The sequence below is a fragment of the Ceratosolen solmsi genome, unplaced genomic scaffold, assembly GCF_000503995.2.
Source record: "Ceratosolen solmsi marchali unplaced genomic scaffold, CerSol_1.0 scaffold2, whole genome shotgun sequence".
In the NCBI taxonomy this organism is placed as follows: Eukaryota; Metazoa; Arthropoda; class Insecta; order Hymenoptera; family Agaonidae; genus Ceratosolen; species Ceratosolen solmsi.
In genome coordinates this window covers 5,771,660-5,796,196 of record NW_011948422.1, presented here as the reverse complement: position 1 = coordinate 5,796,196, position 24,537 = coordinate 5,771,660, and the positions used below count along the sequence as shown (strand labels likewise).

At 25.1% G+C, this 24,537-nt stretch overlaps 3 protein-coding genes across 5 annotated transcripts; 1 reads left to right on the top strand and 2 right to left on the bottom strand.

Annotated features, from left to right (window-relative positions):
* Positions 1-31: 31 nt before the first annotated feature.
* On the bottom strand, positions 32-8,257 carry Hacl (2-hydroxyacyl-CoA lyase). The gene is made up of 12 exons (XM_011499171.1): positions 8,054-8,257; positions 5,808-5,949; positions 4,597-4,681; positions 3,894-4,075; positions 2,575-2,751; positions 1,734-1,975; positions 1,175-1,360; positions 930-1,005; positions 627-864; positions 429-536; positions 247-370; positions 32-174 (listed from the first exon to the last, which is right to left on the bottom strand). The coding sequence occupies exons 1-12, from the start codon at positions 8,093-8,095 to the stop codon at positions 79-81; spliced, it is 1,698 nt and encodes a 565-aa protein (XP_011497473.1). The 5' UTR covers positions 8,096-8,257; the 3' UTR covers positions 32-78.
* Positions 8,258-14,452: 6,195 nt separating this feature from the next.
* LOC105361882 (sialin) lies at positions 14,453-18,399 on the top strand. Its single transcript, XM_011499172.1, has 5 exons — positions 14,453-14,857; positions 15,273-15,747; positions 16,303-16,622; positions 17,111-17,355; positions 18,181-18,399. The coding sequence occupies exons 1-5, from the start codon at positions 14,536-14,538 to the stop codon at positions 18,322-18,324; spliced, it is 1,506 nt and encodes a 501-aa protein (XP_011497474.1). The 5' UTR covers positions 14,453-14,535; the 3' UTR covers positions 18,325-18,399.
* An 804-nt stretch (positions 18,400-19,203) lies between these two features.
* Positions 19,204-23,959, bottom strand: Ate1 (arginyltransferase 1). Of its 3 annotated transcripts, none has more exons than XM_011499168.1 (9): positions 23,886-23,959; positions 23,625-23,800; positions 22,611-22,737; positions 22,411-22,541; positions 21,917-22,335; positions 21,649-21,810; positions 19,945-20,117; positions 19,467-19,728; positions 19,204-19,387 (listed from the first exon to the last, which is right to left on the bottom strand). In XM_011499168.1, the coding sequence occupies exons 2-9, from the start codon at positions 23,719-23,721 to the stop codon at positions 19,244-19,246; spliced, it is 1,515 nt and encodes a 504-aa protein (XP_011497470.1). In that variant the 5' UTR covers positions 23,722-23,800; positions 23,886-23,959; the 3' UTR covers positions 19,204-19,243. The 3 variants fall into 3 exon arrangements, with proteins under 3 accessions (XP_011497470.1, XP_011497471.1, XP_011497472.1); XM_011499169.1 differs by lacking the exon at positions 21,649-21,810 and adding an exon at positions 20,210-20,365; XM_011499170.1 differs by lacking the exon at positions 21,649-21,810.
* Positions 23,960-24,537: the final 578 nt, after the last annotated feature.

Sequence of the window (24,537 nt, the reverse complement as noted above, 5' to 3'; positions counted from 1 at the left end):
TGTAATTCTAATTTGATTTCATTTTTACCATTGCACCAATATAAAATATTTATGATATAAAAAAATATATATTATATTTTATAATTTAGATTCTGTTAACCAATTGAAAGTTTGTTCCTTACGATCAGCTTGAGGATTTATCATAACATTTATAATACTTGGACCATAATCAATCTGTAAACAAATGTACATATTTAATATTAAATAATGGGACTATACTGTAAATACTTGAATGTAAAATAATACTTCTAAAGAAATTTTTAAAGCTGCTTTAATGTCATCAATGGTTTTACAAAAGTGACCTTTCCTTCCAAAGAGTTCTATCATCTTTTCATAATGAACATTTGGTGTCAATGTATTAGGTGGTGTTCTATAAAAAATTCAATTTACTCACAAGATCTTTTTAATAATAATAATTAAAAACTTACGCGCTAATTATATCTCCGGAAGATCGAATTGTCTTGTATGTTTCCTCATCAAAACCACCATAAATTCCATTATTATTTATAATAAAAATAATAATTGGAAGTTCGTATCTAAGATATTGTAATATTTCCAAGTTTTTATTTATATTTTGTAAATAAATGCATTTATAAAATCAAAAAATTAGGAAAAGTCTTAGAAACCTAAACATTGTTTCAATTTCCATGCCAGAGAAACCAAAAGCACTATCGCCTTCGACGCAAATTACTCTCTTGTCTGGATAATTATCTTTACAGTAAAGAGCAGCTGCAATTGAGTAACCTAATCCAACGCCCATTGTACCAAATGTACCAGCATCGAGCCTATGCCTTGCAAGATTGTTTAATAACATAGTGCGACCAATGTCCATTGTGTTTGCTCCTTCAGAGCAAATAATACAATCTAAAAATATTTATAAATTTTTTATAATGATTTTCTGCATGTTATAGCAACAAAGTACAACTTACTTTCTGGCAGAAATTCTTGAATATTTTTAAATACAACATAATAATTTAAAGGTTCATCAGTATCCATACACATTTTCTAAAACAATATTAAAATTTAATAAAGATGTTTTATGAAAATATTTAGATAAAGATTGCATCATTAAAATATACTCTATCATATCTTATTATTCTGTCATTATAATTTTATATTGTGCATAACTCTAAAATCAACTAGATACTATGTAAGTTTGTATATAAAAACTTACATGAACTATTAATTTGTTTTGTTTCCCTTTAAGATCGAGTAATTGCCACCAAGGATCGTTTTTACGAACAAAGAAATTTTTATTTTTTAAATTTTTCGTTAACATTTCAACTGTAACACCAATATCTGCTTGAATCGCAGTACTTGCTGTTACTGAATTGTGTAATTCCTCTGCACAAATATCCACCTATATAATCCAATAAATCAGTTTTTAAGTCCATTTTATGTACAGATAAGTATACTGTTTTATACTTAAATTGTTATCTTCATGCAGCTATTGAAGTTCTTTCAAACGGGAATGTAAGAATAAAAAATTAATTTTAATAATACATCGGATGAATTTTACAAATAGGTTTAAACGCTAGAATAAAATGAATTCTGAATATTAATTTTAATTGTTTCTGTGAAATTGTATTCTTGTACTTATCAAAGCAATTGATTTTCAGTTATTCTCTACTTAGGAACGGTGCTTGTCATCCAAAATAATTATAGAAAGTTATGAAATTGACAAGATGTATCATTTTAGCTGTGGAATGGTTTAAGCATATGATTTGACAAACTTGAATAAATTTCGTATCGGGTTGATATCTTGGAGGCCGGCCAAAGTGAAGAATCCAGTTAAGACGCGCACCAAGAAGTAAGATCACATCGCTTTGCTGTAGAGCGACCGAACGCGCGCTCGACACGCAATGCGTGTCAATGTCCGGGACGACTCCTTTACCCATCGGCGTCGGTAAGAACGGTAAGGCTGTGCTGCTAATGAATTCGCGTATCTGGACCTCCGAGCGTGCATAAGCTGCACCTGCAAGCCAATTATTTCTCTGTGTCCATTATCAAGTGTTCGTCAAATTGTATTGTAATTAATAAGTACTCGTCATCTTATTAGTGGCGTTATTCGTTTTAATAATTATGAAAGCTTTATAATAGCTCTGCCCAGTAGTAGACAATAATTCAGGAATACAAGAAGATATACATTTGAATAAACAAATTTATTCAAATTGAAATCAATTCCAAGGAATAATGTATATAATGTAATAAAATGATTGAGCTTCCTTCGTTTAAGTGACAAATAATTTATAAGTTTTATATAATTAACGTATAGCACTGATATAATAAATTTACATTAATATTTAAATTTATTTATAAATATATGTTTGAAAGTTTCAATTGGAAAACTCATGCATGGTATATTAACTTAAACAATTTGTGTTTATCTATAGGTAAATACTTTTTAAAAAGCACAAAATTATTTTTAAGAATATTTCTAATGTGATTACGTAAAAGATATATATATATATATATTTTTTTTTTTTTTTAATTGAATCTGAATAATATAGATTGAGATATATAATTGTTATTTATAAAATAATAAAAATGATAGTTTTAAAAAATATTAAAAACCTTTTCCGATAATAATCAAAGGACGCTTTGCGCGGACTAGAAGATCCGCAGCATTTTCGATCAACTTGATATCCGGATATATGAGTGGGGGTGGGGGAACCGGTAACACTTTAATCACTTGACTAACATTAACACTTTGTTTTAATAATGTTGCGGGTAGATCCAAATAGACGGCTCCTAAAAATTTAAATTAAACATTGTAAATAGTTTCATGTAAATTAAATTTCAGTATTAGCATGAAACCATTTGGTATCAATAAATTAAGTATTTCATGATTATATGGAATACTATATTTTAAATTTCACGAATAAGGTTATAGAAAATTTTTAAAATAGATTTTTGATACTTAATTAATCATAAAATAATTGTTATAACAAATTTCGATAAATTTAGAACGATTAGGTTATTAAGCATTTCAAACATGTCTGTACAATACAGCATTCATACAATCAATTCATAGTCGATTTTCTTATATAAACATTATAATTGTGTTAACACGTTAATAATGATAAACAATTCTTTTAATAAAAAGCTGTATTAATGTCAAATATAACACGTATAGATATAGAAATCTAAATGATGTGAATTCGTAAATTTCAATACAGTTTCAATACTCGATCATTGTCTTAATATTAAAATTATATTACGAACGTGTAATTGCTTTATATTAAACGTCGATATAATTTATTAAATATTTAAGTAATATAATAATATAATTTCAACGAGAGAAAATCTTGAAAAAAAATGCTAGTTATTAATTTACTCATATCGATGTTTCTTTTTATCCATTATTTTCAATTATTTCACAATAAAAAGTATCGTAATCGTTAAACATTATCGAATTCAATACTTTTACCATACGAAATTATTATATTTAATACAGTGGATGCATTAGAAAGAGAAGCTTAAATAAATTGTTCCTGTTAAATCGCATAATTTAGAATTAAAAAATTTAAACACCCCTGCTTATGAAGTTATTATTTATAAAGTAATAATCGAATTTTATAATGCTGCCTATCCATTAAAAATATTAATGTGTAGGCAGCCTTGTTCACTCTTGTCAAATTAATTGTTACTTTTCCCTTTTCATCAATTAACCATAGCTTTTCTAAGCATAATATTCCATGGCCTCAAATATAATCAAATATCTTGAAAGTAAAGTTATTGAAAGATAAGTCGGTGCACCCGATAACCTGCGATTGCTTACATCCTTCCCATCGCCAAAATGAGAAGCAATCAATAAAGTTTATCGAGCGCAGGTGATCGAACAGAAAAAGAGAAAAGCAATGCACAGATTTAAGACACTCCTTAACAAAAACCTGGTCTTCCATATGTTGCGAGCCTGACAGCTTTCTCGACGTGCACAGGTATGAGGGATGCCGAAGGCGGCCTCGACGCGTATTTGCAGAAGAGGCGGCACGCCTCTACTTGGTTACATTCCTGGAAGCCACCGATACCTTCGTGATCGCAGGGACATGAGCCACCGAGTACTAGGACCGGCCTACGAAATTTGGTGAAGAGCGATTTTCATATCGCACTATTCAAAAACAATGCATCGCAGGGCTTTTTATACTTTCGATTATCGTCATTGCAAGTTTTCAATTAGGTTTTCACAAATAGTAAGGACCTCGCACATATAAACTTGACATTTTTATTTTTATTTGTTATGCAATTTTCAGAAATTTCGAATACGTAAGCTCAATCTATATTAGGTGAAAAATTCTATAATTTGTCGTAAACGATCTAAAATGATCCCTACGCGTACTTAATAATATCGCAATAATTTATGTTTAATATATAAGAATTTATAGAAAACGAGTTTATATACCGTACTTTATTAGACAATAAAAATTATTTTGTCGATATTATCTTCAAATTCATAGTTTTCTTGATTATATTAACATTACAAGATCTTTAATTTAATTCACAAAATATAATATGTTTTTAAACACTCATGTTAACAAAAATAATAATAGATTATATATATATATATATATATATATATATATATATATTAATTACCAACAATTAACTTGGGCGTTTGCCATACCGCCGATCACGTGTAACAATCCTGGTCCTGAAACGCAAAGAACCACCGCTGGTGTCCCTATAATACAAGTCTTTATTAATTAACTGCTTCAATGTATTATTGTAATATATAATTTCATTAAGATGTATAAAGCAACGATAAATATAAAATAAATGAAACGATAATTTCTTATGTCCTATGACCAAGTAATAATCTTTCATATAATTTCTTATAAAATACCGATTTTCATTTTATTATTAAGTTTAATTTATAGATAATTTAAAATGTAATTTAACACCATAACTGAATTTGCTAAAGTTCAGATGCCATTTGCAACAACAAAAGTATAATTTTAGAAAATTATTGTTATATTTTCAATTAGATATCTTAATGTAATTACGTAAAATTTTATAATACATTATTATTTTTCTATACTATCCTTGCATGTGTCATTATGCAATAATTAAAATATTTATTTTTTTTTTTTCATTTATTTATTGCAATTAACGATTCAAGTTTCGAATACCAAAATTAAATTATTATTTCATATTTAAGTTGCTTAAATAGTTCAAGATGAATACGAATAAATAATATGTTATATTAAACTTGGGGTATCTAGAATTTGTTTGTATATTTTAAACAAATTAATACGCGGCATTTTAATATCTATGAATTAATGATTTTTAATGCCCCCGCTACTAGTTAAAAGCACATTTATCGCTTAAAGGAATGTCAGCTTTAAAAATAATAAAATATTTATTACACATTAGAACTGTATTGTACATGTTTAATCTATTTAGACTTATTCTTTTCAACGATCTTTTTCCAACACATTAATAATAATAATTACAAAAAAGAATCGTAATAGTAACAAAAGATTCGTTTCACTTACGTAAACAGAAATTACATAAGTAAGATTAAAGCGGTAAAAGTCAAATATCCATTTACATTATTACAAATTTGAAATAAAGAAAAATTCATTTAAAATGTTGGAAGGCAACTTAATCGCTTACTTATTAACGACAAAATAAAGACAATGCACCGCACCGACCGGATTGTCACCCTTATTCGTAATTTTTAAATTGCCTGTAGCTTGAAACATTCAGTTTCGAGGATCATTGTTATTTAGCACCGATAAAAGCAGTGAGTGAGCCACGGGACAAGCATAATTTGCTACATCATCCCCAAGAATATTAAACTCAACTGGTCAGGTATCCGTAAGCTTGGGCAGCATAGCAAGCGGCTTGTTCGTTCCTAAAACCCAGGTACTGAAGGCCGGCGTTTTGCATGGACAATGCCAGCTCGATTACCGGATGGCCCATTATTCCGAATACGTAACGTATTCCCTGCAAAGAAAATTTTCGAACTGCATCTGTACGTGTATATTATTAAGGACGCTAATGTAATTTCGTGCCAAATGACAAGGACGCTAAATGTGGCCAGTTTAACCTGCGCACGACCATTGATGTAAGACCGCTTCCTATTAATCTAATTGTATAAAACGATTTCGCTGCTGATAGGTATCACAGGTTCTAACTTCGTTCCATTTATAAAAACTGAGCAATCTAATTTAATAACGCGTCTACAAAAGTTTGTTAATCATATGTGACATTCCATCGATAAGTATTTTCACATTCAACATTTATTAGGCAAATGCTTGTAGATATATATTAAACATTTTTTAATGGCTTAAACCGTTTCTATTAAATGCCGCTTAATATTTTACTGAGTATAAGCCTGTTTCAGAGACTTTAGATACTCGGAGAACAGATTTTATTAATTCCATCTTTACCAGGACATCATGCAATAATACTTTACTTATAAAAGTACTTAAATTAATGTAAATTATAATTCTGTCCTCTTATATTACTTTTATTTTACATTCATTCTATTACGATACTTTAAAATATAAATTATACAATGAAGATAATCATTAAATATCTATTTACTTATTTATAAATTAAATCTAAACCTAAATCTAAATTTTATTAATTTCATAATTTTAATTTTTATCTGAGAAATCCATGCATAACAAAATATTACAATAATTTCAATGCAGTCATAAATAATTATAAAATATTATTATTAATTGCACCTAAATTTTAATAATATTCTTAAAACAATAAATACTCTTAATTGAATGAAGGTGAGAGTGGACAAAATATCGTAGTCTTCGAAATATCGTAACTATACCTGTTATAAAACTTAAAACATTAACTATGCTTTATTACGTGCAAGATGAGATATATGTTACATTAAAAATTATTTTATAAATAAAAATATCAACTTTGTACTTTTCCGGAATTGGGTTTTAAAATAACAAAATTTTAATGCACCATCTGAACACATGATTAATTGTTTATGATTTTATACGTTTTAAAAATATAATACACTGCAAACGGGTTTAAGAATAAGAATATTTTAATTTAATTGCATAAATATAAATTAAATATATATATATATATATATATATATATATGATTTAAAATCAATTATATTTTTAACGAAATAACAAGAATCATGTGATTTATGACAAGAAAAATAACGATAATATATGATAGCGAGAAGTATTTTGTAACATTAAAAGCAGTTATTTTTAAGTAGATATTATAAATCGCTTTATTGACAGTCAACTAAATAGTATATTTTATTAATTATATAGTATTTAGGTATCCTTAGATTAAATTATTTAATTATTTGATTGGATTATGTTTTATTACAGAATAAATTTTATAATGATTTCTATAGAAAATGCTGAAATCACGGAACAAACGACATTAATTCGATTAAAAAAAGGTAATAAATATTTAGCAAAATGTATAATAAACATATCGTAAATAGGTAAATTGAAAGATAATAAATAGTAAATTGTATGTAATTTTTTTATCATTTTCCTTTTATATTGTGCTATTTCAAATAAATGTTTCGATTTAATTACTTAAATCATAATTGCAAAAATAATTTATAAAATTTCTTTATAAAGTCGCTTTAATATATAATTATGATACATTATTTAACACATAAAAAATAATTAATGGAAAAACTTTGGGAAAATTTGAACGAAGCGCTAAACAATTACACGATTGTATATTCGTGCATTAATTTGGTTTTAATGAAATTAATTATATTATTTAGATACAAATTAATCTTATATTGTATTATTCACTTTATTCATATAATGCCATATAAAAATTCATTTTAAATTTAAACATTTTAAACAATTACACGATTGTATATTCGTGCATTAATTTGGTTTTAATGAAATTAATTATATTATTTAGATACAAATTAATCTTATATTGTATTATTCACTTTATTCATATAATGCCATATAAAAATTCATTTTAAATTATCTTCTAAAGAATCATAACCTAAACGTATGAAAATTTGACAAATTTTATGTTTTACAAATAAAAATTAATGTAGAAATAGTAAAGGAAAACAAATTACCTGATCTTTAAGAGCTTCTGATAATATTTGATCTCCGTTCATGGTTAATGTTTTTGATTATGATTAAGTTAAAATAAGCTAATTATTTATATATTCATTTGCTATTAAATGCTAACCAAACGCCAACTGTTAACACAACAATGTATTCTCAATTTTTATTGTTGATAATAGTATATTATTCTTTCGAGCTTAATAATTAGTAAGTAGAAATAAAACAATTTTTTTTTCTTCTCATGAAGTGGATATTAGACAAGTGTTTTACAACGAACATATATGTCATGAATAATATGAGCTATCAAGAAATATTCAATGTTGCGTCAGAAGATTGTAAATTATCATAATTATCATTAAATATAACTATAAAGGTGTAAAAGTAAGCAATTATAACAATTTCATATCATATAAAGTATAAAATTCTTTTTTCAAATTATTGAAAAATCATTTAAAAAGTTAAATTATTGTTAAATTATTAATTATATTGTTTTGAAGTTATATTAATTAATTAAGTAACTATTATTAAAATAAAATATTTTGTTTAAATCATACTAATTCTTGCTTCAGTTGCAAATTCTAAAGATATGAGTGCCTAAGTGTATAAATACTTTATAAAATATAATTTATTAAAATGTATAGGAACGTTTATAGGCTTATCGTTAATATCAGCAAAAATATTGCGATTCGAATTCTTCTTATAATCATGTGAAATTTCTAAAATTCATAAACATTTAAGCTCATATTTAAAGACAAGTTGTACAAGTTGAAATATTTTAAAAATTATTCATTTTCTTTATTTCCACCAGATAGCGCCTTTATAGTACTTCAAATTTATTTCTAATTGTAATATATATTGAATTTATATATTATATATACTTTACTATAAATTAGTTGTACTCCTTAATGTTCTATGAAGAATATCAATATAATAATGTTAATTATTATTATTTTTTTTTTAATATCTGTTTTTTACATAAAGTGTATGAATATATATTATTAATTATAATAATTTGTTATCGTACGTATATTTTTTTTTATATAATACCTTTTATATAAAAATATTTTTCATACATGTAAAACATTAATAAAATAACAAACATGAAAATAAGTTTTGTTTATGAGATCTATTTTATTTATAAATCCATTAGTTGTTTGTGGTTGATTTTTAATTAAATTATTGGATAATTAAACAAAATAGACGCATTATTCAAATAAAACGATTCGTGCAATTTGTATATGAATGAATCTATTGTGAAATATCGATGTGATAGATGCTGCAATATTTATTACATTATGGTGTTTGACATAGAAGTAATGCCTTTTTCAAATTAAAATAAAAATTTATACTTGAAAAAAATATATTCTTATTTTATTGGATTTTTTCAAAATATTGCAAAATACACATTTATAAAAGAATTGTAGAAGTATTTTAACCGAAGTGATTTTCATTGCTACAGTCATTATTTATTTTTTATTTTTTTTTTTTTCATACACACAGTTATTGAGGATACATAATAATATTAAATAAATTAAATAAAGTTACCATAAAATTTGTCATTTTCAATATTCTACTCGGATTACTTACATTCGAGACGCAGGTAGAAGTCAACTTTACAGTTTCAATGTATGTTTCTTCAAATTTTTCTCCGAGGCTACAAAGCTGAAGATACTCAATATAAATTTAAACAGCATTGTAGAGTCAGTAATTTAAACTAAAATCTATGCTTAGAATCTATATTACGCGTACCTACGACTACGTACCTTTTAGAGGATAATAAAATAATTCTATAATTGCAATTTACTACTCCGGAGAACGGTTTTATTGTCTTACCTGCGTTCACGGCAATTTTTCTGATCTTTTTTGTAGAATAATGTCGGTAAAGGGCAATCCAGCCAAAGCTACAGGTAAATAAAGTATCTATCCCATATTGTAGCCGTTGGATGCCCATATATTTATGCCGTAGCATTTGGATGTTTAATATTTCTGCGCGTAGCACAAATATTGTTTCAACTAGCAATTATTCAATGTAAAAAATTCTGTTCATCGTTTAACTTGTTATTTATAAACAAATTTTTTTAATGACAAGATTACGTGATTAGTATATCTTTTAAATAAATAAAATTTTTCCTTTAAATTATACGATTTATTCAATTGTACTAGTTTTCGAATTTAGTGACATTCTTAGAAAAATGAAGCTTATCTGTTAATAAATAAAATGAAGTTCTGTAGAATTAAAATATTATTAACATATTTTTTCATTTATTAAAAAAAAAAAAAAAAAATAATAATAAAAGAACTTCATAAAAATAAAACTAATATGTGTGTCATATTATTAAATAGCTTATATATTATTATTCTTATTATATAAGCTAAAAATAATTTTTGTATAATTTCAGTTAATATTATTTTTATTATACATAATTTTATTAAAGAATCTTCCAATTGTATTATCTCAAAATATAGAATTTTTAAAAATTATTTTTTTTTTTACAGGAAATTGTGTTTCAATTACATTAATAATTCGTATTGTATTTCAGAGTATTTGAAAAATATTAAAAAAAAAAAAATTAAGTAATTTTTAATTAATCTAAGTTTATAAAAACATTTCTACACTATGGAGATGATTTTTGGTAATTGTACATTCGTAAATGCAAAATAATATTTTATAAGTAATCAATAATATTGATAATAATTTATAATTAAATAAGAAATTTCTCAGGAACGACCAATTTTAATAAAAAAATTATTTTAAATTTGATCTTAAATATTAAAGATCGCACGCATAACTATAGACTTTTTCAGTGGATCTTGTTAAATATAAATCAACAATTTTTCTTGCGTGAGATAATTTATTAATATATATTTAGAGAAAATTTGAAAAATTTGTTATCAGTATTCATTAAAAGTATATAATATTTAAATACAGGCGATAATAATTGCGATACTTGTCAGTTTCTTCATTTACACAATAATTGACTATTATTATTTAGAAAATACAACTACGTATATTTTACATTTAAATAGATTTAATATTTTTTAAATTAAAATTCGCTTTATTTTCAAATTCATAGAAAATTTTTATATCCATTTTATTTCCATCTAAGGATTAAAGGCGTATGTTAAAGGCGTATATTAAAAAAAAAAAAAAAAAAAAGAAAATAAAAAAAACAAATATTATAAACATTCATAAAGCATAGAAATTAATTAAGATGTAGGTATATATTTTTTTCAATTAATTATTTCAGAATTTATACTTTTGCCAAATTATATTATAGTTAATTAGTAAATGTAATATATAATATTGTTATAATATTTTATAAAAAAAAAAAAAAAAAAAAAAAAAAAAGAAGAAAACTATAAATAAATTTCAAATTTCACTAACTAACAAATAAAATAGGCTAAAATTATCAAGAAATAAAAAGTATTGTTATTAATTGTTCGAACAATCATGTACTTTTCCAACTATGAATAGTCAAAATGAAAAATTTTACAAGTGATTACTCAAAATATATTTATGTAAGAAAGTTTGTATTATTTATAAATATTCATAATATTATTATGAATTAGAAATTATTATACACGATAGAATTATATACATATAGAAAATATATATATATATATATATATATATATATATATATATATATATATATATACGAAGCAGTTTGACAATTGACATACCGTTGTTTAAAAAGATGATATAAGAAAAAAATAATAGTCGATTAGTGCAGTATGTATGCGATGTTGCAAAAATGCAGACTCGGTGATTATGCTTGTCGTGTCTCACCCGTGATAATTTGAGATTGTATTTATTATATCGGTGGGATCATAAAAGTTACTTCCATTTTATGAATTTTCCGAGGCTTCCGACTACGCTAATGATTTGTTACTCGCAATCAGCATATATATAATTCAGGAAGTTTACAATTGCAATCGAAGCCGTTATTTTTTAATCGCTGTTTCATTTTCTATTAAGTTCAGTTATAACATTGTTTGATCAACGTACAAGATGAGATACTATCTTTTAAATTTTAATATTTTAATAATTATAATAATTATATAATCTCATTGCGTTTAAAAGCTTCGATTATTTTAACAAAAAAATATGATTTTGGTAATTGAGAAATCGGTACAGGTATATATGATGCATTTCGCGAAAAATATTTTTCCATTAAAATTGAACATTTAAGAGTTGTACACTATGCCTTTATGTATTTGTATAAAAATAATAATATACAATGCAAATAAATATATTACAAAAGTATTCTATTAATTTTTCTAATTTTATTTTTTATATCGTAATAAAAATATCATTAAAAGTTAATTGTTTTAATAATAAAAAATAAAATAAACATGATAATATAAGTAAAGATATAGGTTTCTACGTTATTATTTTCACAATTTCCCATTAGTTAATACTTTATATGCGTAGCTCTGTTCTTATAAATTAGCTTTTCTATTAACAAATCGCTTCCCTTTAAGCTAATAGAAAGTTTTAGGAACCGGCAATAACTCATACAATTCATCGGTACCTTTAATTTCATTTGCGAGAAATAAAATGAAAAGTAGAAAGTGAAGAGAGAGGGACGATTTTAGTTTTCTGAGAAAGGTTGGAAAATCTGAAAATGTGAAATGATAATGTTCATTTTCTGTCCCCTTCCCTTGAAGGATATGAGACGACGTCTATAAAAGCTATGTGCGCAAAGCGACCCAAAGTCAGTTCTACAAAAGTTGCGAACATGGTTATTATGTATTGGTAAATTTAAGGTTCAAATTTATTTGCAAACAATTAGAATAGGCATTTTGTTAACCTATTAATAATTTTTCATAAGTTTTTGCATTTGAAATTGTGTGACAAGTTTTGGTGCGGCTTTATTATATGTTATAATTTTTTAAAATACCTTTCTTGGGTACAAACGTTAAATATAAGAATAAGAAAAATGGTAAAAAAGAGTTTAATCACTAATGTTTTCATAATGAGTAAGTAGATTTTTAAAATTATTTTTAATCTTTATTAAATAACAATGATTTTATTTAATAACAATTGATATTAAACAACATGGTCCTATTTAATGCATCAAGTAATATAAAATAGTGTTAAAGTTTAATTTAATTTATTTTAATAATGCTTAAATATTAATTTAATATTATCAATGTAAATGTATAATAAGCGTTTTTAAAAATTTAATATCATATAAGAATTGGTGGAAGGAAAATTTCTCACAAATACGTATTACGAGGAATAATATTTTTAAATTTGAATCTTATGTTAAAATATGCCTGTCATGGAATTTTGATTCATACCAATTGTGTACGTTTTAATTTAACTTTTATTCGTATGTGTAACCTTAAATTAAAAATGTTTTTATAATGAAATTGTAATTTAATTTGATTATAAGACTAAATGTTGTTAATAATTATAAATTAAATTTGTTGCTGGCAATTAATATTTGAATTGAAATCGCTTTAATAATAATACATTAATTTTTATTTTTTGAAATATTTATTTAAAAAATGCAATTAAAACAAATGAATATAATTTATAAAATTCAAATTTTATATTTCTTTCAACTTCACACCAAGATATTTATTTAAAAGATTAAAACGTTGGCTAGAAATGCTAAACTTTTGATACTAGTTAGTTAACTTTTAATGTTTTATATATTAATATTTAAAAATTATGGATAATTGTTGGAAATACATACGTAAGTATTCTGTCATATATTTTGCATTATTGTATTCATAAAATTGAGTCAAATACGAGATCTTATATATGTCTATTAACAATAAAAATATATATAATTTAAACCATATCTCTCAATTTTAATTGAATTAAAAAAATTTTTTTCTTTTTTTCTTTTATACCTACTTGAAAGATAGTCATAATTGTAAAATTATGATTGTTTATCGTGATTCTTGTACATTTTTGAAAAAAAAAAAAAAAAATGAAAAAAAAAATGTTGTTCTTCCTAACAAAAAAGGAAGTGATTATTGAGGTAAATTTCTGAGTTTAAAAATTGTATTAATTTCTTAAAAAAATACATGTCATTGATAATAAAATGATTTTAAAATTTATGGAACCAATTATTAAAATTCTTATTATTCAATCTTTTAACGTGGTCATAATGTAAATAATAATTAGGAAGTTTGTAATAATAATGATTTTACGACAAAAAATTTGGAAAAATTGTAAAATGAAAATTAACCACTTTTATATACGTTTCGCTGCGTTCAACGTATTATATAACAACAATTACAATAATAATAACAACATACTGTTGTTACTATGTGCGTATGTTTTATAATATCAAAAGCCCATGGTTACGTTAAATTATAAAAAGATATCGACATTTTATAGATTTAAAATTAAATGCAACAATATTAGTTTTTAAGTAGGTTGCACATATTGTGTACGAGTATAATCGTTAATACATTGGATAAGTTAAAGCTCGTGCTGCTTTTAGGATGGTTACCGATTCGAGGATTGATGTGCGTGATGATGTTCACGGCTTGCTGGACATCGTACATGTGCCGACTGCAAATGCCAATTCTTGTCGTACCGATGATTGCAGATAAGTTAGGATCCTACACGAACAGTAGCCTTCGCTTTGGAACGTTGGATAACCCGACCACTGAGGAACATGCGAACGTATTATGGCGTAGCCCGGACGATCTCATACAGGAGGTCGCCCATGCCGACGCTCTGTCAAGGTTTAAGCGACAGGCAGAGGGCAACGACTCGGTTAATCCAAGGCAGATCCTTGATTTCTTCACTAACCAACCGTTCTTCTGGTCGTCTTACGTTCGAGGTTCGTCCTGGCGACGAATTAAAGAATTCTTGCTTAGAGACGTCAACGACCATTTAACATTAAATCATCAAGAATTTCAGAGATTACGGATTCGGTGATATTAAATATTATGCCTCCTTACACGGGCTACCTTATTCCTACAGCTTTCGCTCTCGAACGTTTAATATAAAATGATATTTGTTGATGTAAGACAATGAGTATAAAAATAGTTTATTGCCTTGCTTAAGTCATTCTTGGCATGCAGAATTAATCTGTATCACAGATAGTCAAAAGCAGTTACGTAAGAAGACAAGCTATGCGCATTTGGTTAAAATATTTACGTTAAATTACTCTTGTTAGTAAAGATATTTCGAGATTGATAATGTTTGTGTATGAAAATAAGTATAGGCTCTAAAAGATATTTGTTTTAGTATAGGTGAGTTACTGGCAGCGTACGCGTATGGTAATGTACCAGGCAATTTTTTGGGCGGCATTATGGCTTTGAAGTTTGGTCCCCGAAAAATGATCCTGTGGACGTCTTTGATATCAGCGATCATCTCTTTAATAAGTCCATTGATCGCCAACTGTCACTGGATTGCCCTGGTAGTCTCGCGTGCTATTGTCGGCTTCATGGGTGGTGTCTTATTTCCAGCGTGTCACACTTTAGTGGCCAAGTGGGCGCCTCCTAACGAAAAGTCACGCTTTGTCTGGTCATTATTGGGTGGCACTTTTGGCACTATCTTCACCTTCCCACTAATTGCCATTATCGCGGAAACTATTAATTGGGAGACCGGCTGGTATTTACCCTCAGTACTTATGCTGCTTTGGGTTTTCTTTTGGTATCTTCTAGCGTACGATTCGCCCGTCGAACATCCGGGTATTACCGACGAAGAAAAAAATTACATAATTAAGTGAGTGTTATTTTTTTCATGCTTTCTGGATACAAGGCTGCATATTTTTTTTATTATTTTTTTTTTTATTTTTATAAAAGTTTTTGAATTTTCTATCGTCGCAAGAATAAAATTTTCCTTATAATATTTCTATTTCAAACAAAATCTTAATGTTAATCTTAGTGTTCGGTTACTTGGTACTTTACAAGGTGTTTGAATAGTCGCGTGTTAAAGTAAATAAAGAATAAAATAATAAAATAGAATTCTAGTTGAAATTAAAACAATGAACATAAAAAACAGAAATCAACGGGTGGCTAACTCTAACTAATATAAATATCAATGCTATTAGTCGTGTTTAAATTTAAAATTTCATTAAAATTTTGAAAAAGCGAAAATTGTTTCTCGAATTCATTCTAATATATCCGGATTCTTGATACACCGATTTCATGATCAATTCTCATACGTTATTGTATGCTTATTTATTTATTTACGAATCTTATTTTTCTATTTAATTATTTATAATGACAATATTTGTATAGCTTCTTGTAATAAGTATCATATTTTATTTCGTTTTAGTGCCCAGGCGGGGTCAGTAGAATCTGAGAAGCAAATGCTGAAAGATATGCCAGTGAAAGCAATTATGACCTCCGTGCCATTCATTTGCCTAATAATATTACATTTTGGCAATATTTTTCTCCTTTTTTTTTATCAAAACTCATTGATGTTGTATCTAACGAAGGCGTTAGGTTTTAGGCTTGTGAAAGGCGGCATACTGGTTTCACTACCTTGGGTTGCTCGAATGTCCTTCGGCTTCTTTTTCAGCTGGGCTAGCGATACGATCAAGAGGAAAGAAATCCTTTCGGTCACTGCATTGCGCAAATTCGCAGCAATTTTTTGTAAGAAACAAAATTTTACGAAATTTTATTTTAATATTATACAGAATATAAGGAACACATCAGATGATTTTATATATTTGAAATATTTAATGATTGCAAAGATCTAATGATCATTGAATAATTAATTTTATGTATTAACAAGCTATGACGAAATATTCGTTTTGAAATCCAAGTCCAATATAATATTAACGCTTCATTTATCAAACCATTATAATCTAAATAATTGTATATTACATAGCAATAGAAATATTCAATGACATCTCAAAAAGAAGTCTAGCCAATTATTTTTCTAAAAACTTCTGAAATAATTTCTATTATTTATTGCAATATAATAATAATAATAATAATAATAATAATAATAATAATAATAATAAACATTTGATTATTCACTAGGCTAATGATAACAATAATTGATACGAACATGCTTGTATGTTTGTAAAATGGTATTTCATAATTATATAAGACTCATGGCTATGTATTATCTCCAGCTCACTTAGTGCCTGGTGTCTTTCTCATTGCTGTCAGCTATGCAGGTTATTCATTCGTCCTAGCCAATATTTTCCTGTTCTTCGCTTTGGGATTTAATGGAGCAGCAAGTATTTCAAATCTCTCTAATAATCAAGATTTATCTCCAAATTATGCTGGATTTTTGTATGGAATTATGAATACAATTGGTTGCGTAGCTGGCATGGTAATTCCTAAATTAGTGGAGACTATTACAGGAAGATCTGGAGTGAGTGTTTGTTTCGTTATGATACTTTTGCAAACCTCAGTATCATCACTTACATTGCTCTTCTTACCGCTTCATTTAATCTGACAAATCTGAATCCTTTGTACTGTCTAGTACTATGTTGATTAATTCATAGTACGGATAGTACTAGGAGTTTTATTTGTCACCATCTAAACTATCTGCACATATCATGCATCAAGGGATAATATTAGATCATACATTGAATAATACATTGATGTTTAATAATCATTATTGGGCAAACCTGAAACCTTTGTACTTTCGTGTACTGTGGTGATCGACGCATAGTACGGACACGTACATAGGAGTTTTGTTTGACATACTTCTCAGTTATTAAACAAAAACAATCATAGGAATTGTGATTTAAAATATTTTTCTTAATATTAAATATACGATATATAATACTTTTGTATTCAATAATACAAAATGTATCTTGACATTATAATAATTTTTACAAGTAGTTGAAGAGTATAATCAAACTTGTATATATTTAAATGTATTAATATTTATTAATCATCGTCAATAATTTTTGTTATCCATCTATTGATTATAAAATAAATTCCATGAATATAATAATAATATACATACCTTGTTGATACTCATATTCAATGCATATTAACAAATTATATTACAAAATTGAGATCTTAATTAATTTAGTATTTAAATCAATATAATTGTATTATCTAGTAAATAGATTTCAATAGTAAAATTCAAAGTAATTTTCATCAATAATAATATAATCATTGGATATGTTTCATTATTTTTTAGCAAAAAAAAAAAAATATTACAACATATCAAATTTTATTACAGAATATAATTGATAAATGGCAAATAGTATTTTGGATCAACGCAGGAGTAACTATATTCTGCATGTTAATATTTATTATTGGAGGTAGTGGAAAAATTCAACCTTGGAATGAAATATCAAAGACAAGAAATCCAGTTCATGCGTAATGAATTCAAAGGATTTTTTTACTATTAATTAAAAATTATTGTTTATAATTGCGATTATAAAATTTAAGAAATTTTAAGCCCTCTTATATAAAATTTATATGAACCAAAGGCATGTATTATAAATCAGATTAGTATATAAGTGAAATAATATGAAGTATAAATTCTAAGCCACCAAATGAAAATTATTAAATAATTTTAAAAATTCGATTTGCTTTATTATTTTTCTTGTAAAATACTTATTACATTACTTATTTTATAAATGCCTATATCGGTTTCTTAGATGTATAAATTTCAAATGGTAATACAAATTCTAATATTTAATATATAACATCCAGAAAAAGACAGTATAGTATGCAAATATTTAGGAAATACATTCTAATTTTTTTAACAAATTATATTGTTTAATATTTGAATGAATGTTCCATTTAATATTAATTGATTTGCACAATTCAAATAAAATGTTACAATTGTTACGATCAATGGATAACAAAAAATTCTTTTATTCACTGCATAAAAAGTAAATTAAAGTATTAGGCACTTCAGTGACATAATTCAAAATATAAAGAATTATTCTTTTTATTACAGTACCATTATTGTAATTAAAATAATTTTAGATTTTTGTGATTAAATGTCAAAAATGAATCGTTTCGTGTAAAAAAAAAAAAATATATATATATACATGTATATATTTGTTTATAATTATAAAAAATATTTCAAAGGAAATTCATTCGTGAATTTAAATTAATATCAGCAGTCTTAAATATTTTATGCCAGAATATTAATAAGTTTCTAACCGCACATAAAATTATATTAATATCAATTTTGTTTTTTTTTCATTAAAGCTTTTATAGTAATTATTATGTTAATTTTATAAATGTCTTAATGCACGCATGACTGTTTTAATTTTAATATAATACGATTAATCAATATAATACAACATGTTGAGAGCACATTTTTTACCGATTAAAGATGCGTATTCCTTTATTTCATCATCAATCAATTTATTTTGGACATACCGATAAACTCCATATGCCATTGCTTTATTATGATAAAGTACTAAGACCTGTAGTTTAGAAAAAATATGTTTCAATTAATTTCACATTAATTTAAACTAAGTATAAGTATTACAAAAACATTTATACCTGTTGAATATCTACTATACCATCTTCATCTATAGCGGATGAATCTTCATTTAATCTGCTATATTTTGAAATATCTAACTTTGGTAAACATTTGTCAACATCGCACCAAATATAAGTTTCTGGGCAGAGAAGTTTTGATGGCTGCATTCTTGCTTTGTAACGCATTTTTGTACACGAATGAATATAAAATCCCATGTAGTAATACTTCAAATTTGAAGCATACTTGTTTAGTTGTCGAGTTAAAAATATTTCTCTAAGAGAACTAAAAAATTAAAATAGAATACAGAGGTTGTAACGACCAATAGTAGAATATATTGAGTATTGACCAGCTGATATGAGAATAATTTTTTAATCTTAGATTTTTACTTATTCATAAACATAAACAAGATATGGAATAACTTTTATATTTAAATACTATTCTTTTTAATAAGCTTATGTCAACTTATGTCTGTATAAACTATAATAATAGTAAATTTACCTGAATGTTCCTAAAGACAAATGAGAGTACGAAGGATCATAAAAAAAATAAACACTAGATAAGCAATATGGTAGAATATCAATGACAGCCACAGCTATCAATGCTCCATTAAGCCAATATTGTTCATGAAATGCTCCATATCCATGAGGTGGACCATCTTCTGGAATCCATTCCTTTAAAAAAAAATAAAATTAAATACTTTATGTAAAATCTCAGTCGTAATTAATTGAATCTAATTTGATATATGCAGCTGAACAAAGTGTACCTGCAATGGATTTTTTACAAGAAAATTGAAAAAACTTCTTTTATCACAATCCTTAGGTTTTTCTTTATGAATAGCCATTTGATAAGTTTTGAAAAGTTTAACACTCTTGTCAAGTGTATTTGTAAATTCATCTGACATTACTCTCACCAACCTCATCTGACAAAGTAACAAAGACCTTTGCGTAAAATAAATTACACATAGAACACTCAAACTTAAATTCTCTAATCTCTAATTTTACATAAGTCTGAAAACAGGTCCACTTTGCTCCAATTATTGTTATGTGAAAGTGTTATTTTAAAAATCGTTGTTTTTACAGAATTTGGTTTATAATATTTAAAAAGTTCTTATTGAAAATATTGCTACCGCATACAATAACTAATAAATAAAGAAAAAATTATTTAAGAATTCATTGGCTATTAGCAATTTTTTAGTTATGATTAAAATAAATAAGTATAAGTTAAATCTTTCAACGCGCACTTTATCAACTATTTTAAAAAATAATAAGATTTATAATTTATACATTGTAAAATATTTTTAAATAATACGATAATTACTGAATAAAATAGTAGTATATACGAAAAAATGGCAATTATTTTTACTTATTTTATAAAAAATTTATGTCACATATTACGTTGTAATTAATATTATAGTTGAATTGTAATTAGCATTTTATTTTAAATTTTTATGTTAAATGATCATTTAAAAATAATATTTATCATATACTGATATTATTTGTGAAATTTTATAATTCTGTTTTGTTTCTTTTTAAGGGAAACCAAAAGATTTATATGAAAAATATATTTACATCTACACTGTTCATTACACATTTAATAACAATAAATAGTATTTAAATTTTATATTTAAATTTATATTGAATTTAAATTCAAGCAATTCAATAAGTAAAAGAATTTAAATTTTAAATAAAATATAAAATGTATATTTTCGTATTGTTGCTAATAGATTATAATATTATGTAATTATTATTAATGAAATTAAATAAATTATAAATTATTATAAAGTTATATTGAATTTAAATTTATTATAAAATTTATTATTAAATCTTATTATAAGCTATACAAATGATAAATTTGATTAATAAGTATATTATATTAATGAAATGAACAATGTTGATAGATTAATGGTCTCTCTATTTCATTTATTTATTTTTATGTGATTTTGTGTAAAAATTAAATTTTCAACCAAAGTCTTGATTTTTACAAATTTAATCAATTTTCATTCATTAAAGATTAATGTTTGCATTTGTAATATATTACTATTATATATAATAATTGTCTGTAAAATTTTTTATAAAAACTGAAATGAAATTTATACTTATTTATTTTTATGTACATTCAATTTTTAAAATTATCACTAATTTTATAGAACTTTCACATTTCTTCAATATATTTTATAAATAAGAGAATTAGGAATTAGATTACCCTTAAAGGAGAATGAACCAGAAACCTTGAATATCGATCCTCTGTAAGTTTTTGCAATTTATCACCATGAATTATCATTTGATACTTTTTATAAAGTTCAAAAGATTCTTTAGCACTAGCCATGTAACTATCGCTTATCGGCGATGTTCTAACAAGTCTCAACTTACGAAAATAGAATAATTTAAAATTTTAAAATCGGAGTAAAGAGGACTGCTTATTGTACTAAAATATTATTAATCACAATTAATTAAATATAGTAAACGAATACCTCCAATTTATTTGAGCAGTTATTAATCTCAGTAAATAAATCTTCTAGAGTTTTGCCTGTATTTTGTGATTTATTTTTATTCATTATGTTCTTTATTTCTTCCTCTGTCTTACCCTGAGCCAATAATTTATTTTGTTTTCTTTCTATTCGTAAAAGTTTAGCTTTCTTTTGTGGCTCTTTAGTTGGATCAAAATTTCTGCGAGTTGCTTCTGTAGTTGTAGTTTCCATTGGTTGCTTTGATAAATTTGCAAAATTTTCATTTGATTGGTTACTCGTACCTGTTCTTGATTCATTATTGCTTATGCTAGAACCTAATCTATTGCCAAGCTCTTCTGATACAGAAGTCACTTGCATTTTTAAAGCATTTTTTTCAGTTGATTCAACATATTTAGAATAATCTGGAATCTCTATATTTCTAACTGTTGGTAACATTAATTTATTTTTTCATAATTAGAAGTAATATATCGGAAATTATTTGCGTTACACGACCTTACCTATGTCTTCGTCACACATAATTACATTAGATTTGTGTTCGTCCTTTGTCAATTCATTTTTAAGAAACTTTATCATTCGTTTGAGAATTTTTTTTTGCGATTTAGTAATCTTAAAATCTAAAGATTCACATCTGAAAAAATATGTCAATTAATAATTATTTTAAGATACTTTTTAATATTGTGTAAACACAAATTTTTACTTAATAGTATAATGGGGGCAACAAGTCTGACTCATCATCGGTTTATAACAATAACAACCACTTCGTCTCCATCCTCGATCTATTAAATTTTGATAATGCTGAACAGTCAATAGTTGAGTAGACATTCCTATAAAAAAACAATTTGTATACATTACAAAATACCACAAATAAAAATTTATACAATATATAATTAACATGTGATAATGAAATGACACATTGTTTTCAGTCAATAATATAATTCACAATATCAATAATAAAAATAAACAAGTATTTTAGTTTTCCAAATTATTAATTGAAACAAACAGAATTTGTATATTTTATAGAATGATAAACTCGATTCTAGCACCTTAATAAAAAAAAATATAATTATTCTTATGAATATAAAATAATATTGTATTATGAATATAAATATAGAATACATTGATAATAGTTTTAATCTAATAAATTTGTATTATATTTAATTGAATTTATTTAAAATCTTTATATTAACATACTTGTAATACATAAAAATTCATAAAATAAAGTTGTTGTTTTCTCAAAAGCAATTTGTATTAAAGATTATAGCTAATTATAAAACTAAATTTATTGAATACACTTTTAAACTAATTATATTTTTATATTTGAACAAGCGCGTCAACAAAAATTGAAAACAATATTTTTTTAGAAGTAAATGTAAGGTTTTATATAATTAAGATATAATTTTTAAGATATTATAATATTTCCTAAAATAGTAGTTCAAAGTTTATAATTTTGCAATAAGATTTATTAAAATGATAATAATTAAAATATATTTGTGTACGCTTGAAGTTTTATAAAAGGTAAAATATAAAAAAAAAACCACTTTCATTTCTATCTTATACATCATTCTATTATTGAATATATATTTTTTACTTTAAGAAATTGAAATGGTAATATTACAAAACCAAACTTTTTAACATACAATTCATACTGATTTTTCACATGCAAGGCCAAATATTATTACGCAATATTTTAATAATATATTTAAATATTTACCATGACTATAACTTGTATTTGGACCACCGCAATATCCGCATCTATTCTTTTCCTGTTTTGAATGATAAGCGATGATGCTTAACAGATTGCTCGACATTGTTTCGTCAATGACTGGACGTTGTGTATGGTTGGAAAGGCTTGTAGCATACAAAAAACTTACGAAAAAGTTTCAATATCTTTGAAATTGGAATTTTCTATTAAATGCTACGTTAAGAATTAAGTTATATATATATATATATATTTTTTTTTTCCTTTACTTGCCTTTTATGCTCTGTTTTTGAGATTAGATAATATATATAACGTACAAAATTATAAGTATAACTGGTGCATGTGAACTTTGCTCATTGTATAGCTGAAAATAATACTTATTCTGTGTACGCACTTGTACGTATATAGTTTTAAGTCATTAACGTAATCGAAAAACAAAATGCACACTGCACTAATTTATTCATTTATACGAATGATGTTTATCTAAATTCTCTGCAATGCTGTAGTCTCCGAAGGAGACATATTTTACAGAGGCAGTTTTTACAGCACCTTTGTATTAAGGTAATAATTATAATGATTGTTTTTAAATAATCTATAAAGTTATAAATTATTTGCGCGATATGAATTTAGTGGTATATTCCAATAATTTCATTTGCGCGTGTTTATATTTTGAAAAAGAGTGCAATTAATTGAATTGACAATTTTTATTAATCATAAAATTTATCTTTTATTTTTATCTATCATCACGATGTTTTAAATGATGAATTAATATTTTTTTGTTTAATAATCATAATGTATATTTAAATCGCCATTGTACATAGGCTATTAGATTGTTTCATTTTCATATTTCAATATTTTAATTTGACACACACAGACTCTGTGGTGTAGCAAAGTTTACTTACTTAGCCTTAGACGTTGTAGACTT